The sequence below is a fragment of the Amphibalanus amphitrite genome, unplaced genomic scaffold, assembly GCF_019059575.1.
Source record: "Amphibalanus amphitrite isolate SeventyFive unplaced genomic scaffold, NRLGWU_Aamphi_draft 000114F_arrow, whole genome shotgun sequence".
NCBI lineage: Eukaryota > Metazoa > Arthropoda > Thecostraca > Balanomorpha > Balanidae > Amphibalanus > Amphibalanus amphitrite.
The window spans coordinates 42,418-48,867 of NW_024881609.1; the positions used below are offsets into that span (position 1 = coordinate 42,418).

At 56.1% G+C, this 6,450-nt stretch overlaps 1 protein-coding gene across 1 annotated transcript; it reads right to left on the reverse strand.

Annotated features, from left to right (window-relative positions):
- Positions 1-632: 632 nt before the first annotated feature.
- LOC122381124 (leucine-rich repeat-containing protein 24-like) lies at positions 633-3,923 on the reverse strand. Its single transcript, XM_043364958.1, has one exon. The coding sequence runs from the start codon at positions 3,413-3,415 to the stop codon at positions 1,298-1,300; it is 2,118 nt and encodes a 705-aa protein (XP_043220893.1). The 5' UTR covers positions 3,416-3,923; the 3' UTR covers positions 633-1,297.
- Positions 3,924-6,450: the final 2,527 nt, after the last annotated feature.

Here is a 6,450-nt window from a genome sequence, read left to right on the forward strand (position 1 = left end):
GCTGGGCATACGATAAAAAGAAGCTGCTGATTAAACGTGTTTCTATATGACGGATAAATAGGTAGACGGGGATATCCAAACAAGTCATCAATTGCTTATGCATGCGTTAACACTAGGTAGCAAGCGTTTAACATGATATACGGCATTAAAGTGACTTTCCTTTAGAAATGGAAATTTAGTGATAAAGTGGCGAAAATTTCGTCAAAGTTAACTATCCACCATGAAAAACGGATAGGTGCCCTGGAAAATAGATAAAAGCAAAGAATAAATGATGTGATGAAATGAAGCAACAGGCACCCTACTTACATCGTTTTTTTTTTGCAAAAAGCGTTGTAGTGGTTTTCCGGATCCTAAATAAACTGTAATGGACAATCTTAATTTTGAGCGGTGTTTTCGAAGCATTGGAGGGCGTCGCTGTTTTTTATGAAAGACCTGACAATAGATCACAGAGGTAATGTTAAGAAATAATGAAATCGGCCCAGACAAATTTTCAGAAGTAAATTGCTGTGTGATTATTTCAAAGCGTGTGCTTGTTTGATAAGTGGTGCGAGAGAAAGTGGCTGCTTTTTCACTTAGATAGAATTATATTTTTTTACAGTGTCGTCTTTGAAGTGAAGGGCACAACAAGGTGACTCGGTCATGCTCCCGGACATGTATTCATTCAAAAAGCTTATTGCACCAGTGGGACCGCCCCAAGGGGGAGGGGCGGCAGCCAGCTCCGCCTGCAGTTTGCTCAGGCGGACAATGGACGCGGTACTGCGGCACACACACACACAAACAGACACACACACACACAGCTGAGCTCAGGACCACCGCGCGACCACCCACCGGTCCAACTTCAACACGCTAAAATACTTTTGTCTGACAACAACTCGACGAACTGGCCAACACTTTGACATCAACAGCTGGTCGGCCCGACGGCATCGTCCGCTGCTAGGCAGCGCCGTCGGACCGCGACCTTCCTACTTCACCAATCACCGTCACACTTCCAGAGGTCTGACGCCCGCGACCCAATCGATCACCCACACACTGACACAGCTCTGCTGGGATCGCACCTCCCGTACCGACCCATATCACCACTCCACGGTCCACCGTATCACTCTGAGCACAACGCGTAACAAAATAGCCCTCTGAGCCTAAAAAAGTTGAATTCGGCCCGGTGCGGCCCGGCCGATCCGGCTGAGTGTTCCCGATAGAGGTCAGGTCGGGTCACGCGGGCGCCAGGTCACGTCGCACTGTGCCCAGCGTCCGGCTGGGCTCTCACAGCGGCACCGGCGGGCCAGCGCCGCGCCCGCTGCTATACCTCGGTAACGTCCCCCGCAGACTCGTCGTAACCCTCGTCGGGACTCTCGTGTAGGCTCGAGTGCGCCGCCGTCACGTGGTCGCCGAATTTGACCGCGGGCCCGGCGGGCGGTGGCGCCGGTAGACCGCTGGTGTTGGGGTCACCGCGCGGCGGACGGCGCACCTGGCTGTACGTTGGAACCTCGTCATCAGTGAAGCCGGCCGGCGGTGCCAGAGGAGGGGGACTGTCCAGTCCCGGCGGACTGGGGAGGCCCCCTTGCAGCGGCGGCACGGCCTCGGCCACCGCCACGGGCCGCGTTGATCGAGGCGGAGGTGGCGGAGGTGGCGGCCGATTGGATATTGAGACCGACTGCATTTGGAGGAGCTCGGCGGCCGGCGGCTCTGCTGGCCGGCCGTGCGGCCGGTGCCGCGGCAGGCTGCGGTAGCCGGCCGGCGGCACACCGGCCAGCTGCTGGTGGTAGGACCGACTCCGGCCAACGGTGCCACTGCGGCGCGGCTCCGGCCCCGGGTGCACGTCCACATGCACCAGCGGCGCCGGCTCGTCGGGCCGCCAGAGCGCGCCCAGCCGCTTGGAGGAGCGACGACGCTCGTAGGTGAAGTCTCCTTCGGAGTGGCGATCGGCGCGGCGCGCAGTCGGCTCCGTGTCGCTCACCACGTCCGGGTTACTGTCGGCCGAACGGCGCGACGGACTGGTGCAGCACCGCTGGCCGATGTAGGTGACGTGCTCCCGACAGTCGGCCAGACCGCCGGGCGGGGGCCGACCGGCGCCCGCGCCCGCCGCGCCCACCGCCTTGGGCGCTGAGCACGTGCTGCTCGGCGTGTCCACAGCCGTGTTGATGACCCCGGTTTTCGCATCGGCCTCGACGGGTGGCCGCTGTCGCCGCCGGCGCGCGCATCGCAGCGCCACCAGGCAGACGAGCAGGGCCAGCAGTGCCAGAAGGAGCGCCAGCGAGGCGCCCACCGCCGCCAGGTAGGTGGGTCTCTGCGGCGGCGCAGACTCCGAGCTGCTGCTCCCCGGGGGCAGCAGGACGCGCAGGGTGTAGTTGACAGAGCTGACGCCGGCCACGTTGGTCGCCGTGCAGCGGAACACCCCCTCATCCGTGTCGGTGGCATTGAGGACCAGCAGCTGTCCGTGGCGCAGCGTGCCCGCCTGCTCGCTGTACTCACTGATTGCGTACGGCCGGTAGAAGACGGCATCAGAGTCGGACAGCGGCTGGTCGTTGAAGCTCCAGCTCACGTTGGCCGGCGGCTCGGCGTGCACCCGACAGTTGAGCGTCACGTTTTGATGCTCGGCCACCTCTATCAGCCACTGGTCGGTGGTCACCTCAGGCAGACAGGCCAGCTCGGGTGGCTCGGTGTCGCGCAGCGGCCGGCCGGCCAGACGCGGCGGCTCCGAGCATCGAGGCACCACCGCCGGCGGCACCTTGTACAGCACCAGCCAGCGGCGCAGGGGCCGCAGCCGGCAGTCACACCGCCATGGGTTGGCGTGCAGGTCCACCCCGTGCAGGCCCAGTGACAGCCCGTCCGGCTGCATGGTGGCCAGCCGGTTCCCGTCCAGCCGCAGCCACTGCAGCTTGGTCAGAGCGGCGAACGCGTCCTCCTCGACCGTCTCCAGCTCACAGCGCGACAGCTCCAGAGAGGTGAGCTCGCGCAGGCCTGTGAGACTGGTGCGCGACAGGCGCCGGATCGGGTTACCGCTCAGCGAGAGACGCATCAGCGCGGGAACGTCGGTGAAGGTGCGACCCGGGACGTCCGTCAGCAGGTTATCGCTGAGGTCGAGCTCCACCAGGTTCGTCAGACCGAACAGCGCGTGGTCGTTTACCTGAGAGAGCTTACAGCGCGCTAAGTAGATTCGCTGTAAGTTGATGAGACCCATCCTCTGGAACTTGTGCCGCGCCAAGATCTGGATGTTGTTTCCAGAAAAGTCGAGCACCTGTGTGCTGGAATCCATCGCGGCGGGGATGGTAAGCAGACCCTTACCGATACACTCCACTGTTTGTTTGCCGCCCTTCCACCGGCAGTCGCACACGCCTCCTAAACACTCGGCGCTCGATAGAGCCACGGCTGCGGCCAGCCACAGTGCGGCTGCCGCTGCCGCCACGCGCACTGCCATGGCGCCGCTATACGCACTCAGAGCCGGCTCGCCGCGACCACTGCCTGGTCATGGTCGAACCAGCTCAGTGCGGTGGTGAGCGCACTCTTTCAGTGACTCGAAGGTCACTGAGTCGGTCACTGGCGATCACTGATTTTTTCACCGACGGTCACTGCTGGTCACGCTGACCAGTGGTCACCGGCTGTCACTGCTGATCAGCAATGTCCATTGCCCACTGATTGTAGCTAATGCTCATTGATGGTCACTGTTGATCGTACTGTTCACTGATTTATGCTGGTCGTCACTGAGTGTAAATATTTTCACGCTCGTCCAGCCATTGATATTCTTACCAGCAGTTATCACGCCACTGTCACTTCACTGTCACGCTGTCACTGTCACTGACAGCCGCAGATAGCCGGCTGTCGGCTGACCGGGCCTCGTGCTGTTGATGCACAGGGTCCTCACTGCGACAGCTTCAGCTCAGCTTCGCGGCTCACTCGGACGGTCTCAGGCAGCATGTGCCTCGTGCGGCCACTGAAAAGAAAGAGACATGTGTAAGGTTCGCACGGGTTTCGGTCCTGTGTCGACGTAAATGATAGGTGACGTAGCCGACAGCCTCACCATTGGACGGCTTCCCCGCCCGACCTACCCATTATTGACCTAAAATGCGGGAGCAATTTCATTGGTTTCCATGCCAGCAGGCATGAAAATTCTAATGGATTACTTTTCCGAGAGTGATTGGTCGCCAGGATAAAGTATCTTCGCCCACGCCGAAAAATGTAAGGATACGTGCTGTCAAGATCGGCCAAAATAGCTGCTGTCATAATCAAATGGCTTGACATTTCTCAGGTGTGATGTTCAAGTTTTCATTCAGACATTACCCTTTTCAAGCCTGGTTGTGTCGTGTTTACAAATTGATCCAGTAAAAGATCGTAAGCAGTATCTTCCACATTTTTGTATGAAAGCACCAGGCTCGAAAAGCATACGTCAAGAACATCGATTTAAGCTGATATTCTTTTCATAGTGTCTGATAATTTACAGTCTGTAATTGACGTTATTTGACGGAGAGCCCGGCGCTGTGGCATGTTTCCGGAGCAGCGGCTGTGACCTTCACCGCGGCCACCCACCCAGCCCCACCGGCGCCAGTCGGCGCTCACAGGCACTTCTGCGCCCGGCCCTGTGGTGGGTATTGGCAATCATGGCCAGTGGCAATACACATCGCCCACGGATTACAGGATTTCCAAAGAAGCCCATTTGTATATTACATAGAAGAAAGTAATGACAAGTAATAGGTGTCTAATTATTTGTCATATTTACACGGAAACACGATTAAAACTGTTCATGAACTTTGTGCATTGCAACATAGGCTGACAGCTCGTAACTACACTTCTTACATTTCTGCAATAACATGCAAGTGCAACAAACCCGCACATGCATGAACACAGCGTCTACAAAAAGAATCATTCACAATTGTCATGCCCTTAAAATAGTCGCCATATGAACCCGTTGCTCTCCGTTATATTTCGATATTTAACTAAGCCATCCCACAACGACAAGCACCAAGCTCGTCCCCAAACTAGGTGTCGGCTCGCTGTCACGGTCTCTGAGCGAGTTGGTGGCAAAAGTTCGCCATGTTCCGGAGATAGTGTCAGCCTCCGCTCGGTGTGAACGTTATCTGCGGCGGTTCTGGCAGCCAACGACCGCCCAGGGCCGACCGCCGACCAGCGAACAGCGAGTGCCGACCGCTGAGGGCCGACCAGCGACCGCCGATCATCAACCACTGACCGCCCAGAGCCGACCGCCGATCAGCCAGCGCCGACCAGCCAGCGCCGATCGCCGACCATCAACCAGCGTCTGCCGACCAGCGAACAGCGAGCGGTGGCCAGTGACCAGTGACCGCTGAGGGCCGATCACCGACCAACGGCCAACGACCGACGACCGACGACCGACGACCGACGACCGACGACCGACGACCACCACCGCGCCGACCGCCGCGCCGTTTTGCTGGTTCGCTCGCTGCCATTTCGCCTAAGCTGTGGCAGAAACCAACCCAGTTCTCTTGATTAATGTACCTTTATATTGTCTATGCAATGACTGCAAACATACCAATCGAATGAAGCCCACATACCGATCGAATGGCACTATATAATTTGCATTTGTTGCAAATTTGAAGAAGAGGAAAATTGGAACACTTCCTTTGATTAGGTCGTGCTGCATGACGGCACTTTTAATGCATTGTTGAAACACAATTTAAATAAACCAAAATTGAAGCACTGCACTTTACTGGACCAATGCATCGGCCGTCCTATTTCAGAAGAGCGGCCCTATGACCGATGGAGTCGGCGGCATTGGTGATGAAATTGGCCTGATACACCATCAAATAATGCCGAATGGGACGTCGGGGCCTCGCTGCTGGCTATGGCTCAACTTATATCATTTGCGAGGCGAAATAGCTCATCCAATCTTTTATTGTGAAACATTTCTGGAGTTTGCATCTAGCCATACATACCTGTAAGGTACCAAATATTTAGCTAGTTTGTACGTGGCCGTTCCGCAAGCCGCGAAGATTGGGCGCAGTGGTACGCGCAGCTTATGAATCTTAGGAAGGCCATACAGAATACCTGGAGAAGACCCTGAAGCATGTAGGTCAGTATACACATCAGAAGAAATAGTATTTGACTTCTTAAGGCTACGAAGGACTCTATTCACTTTGTCCTCTACTTGAAGCAACACCTTGTGTAACGGTTGTGTTATGACAGAGAACTTGGAACGATCAGAAAAAATATCACCCATTTTTGCTTGATAGTCACCCCTATCCAGTATGACGACACCTTTACCTTTATCAGGTCTGGTCACCACAATCGATTCATCAGATGCGAACTCCTTTAGCAGTTGAATGTCTTTTTTGGAAAACACTGCAGAAAATACCTTGGAGGGCTTGAATCCATGATAGTAGTTGTAGGCAATAGTACTGCAATATTTGGTACCTATCCTCTCAGCTCTGACCGAATACCTGTAAGGATAGTGCATGCATATTCGCTCTGTGTACCACAGAA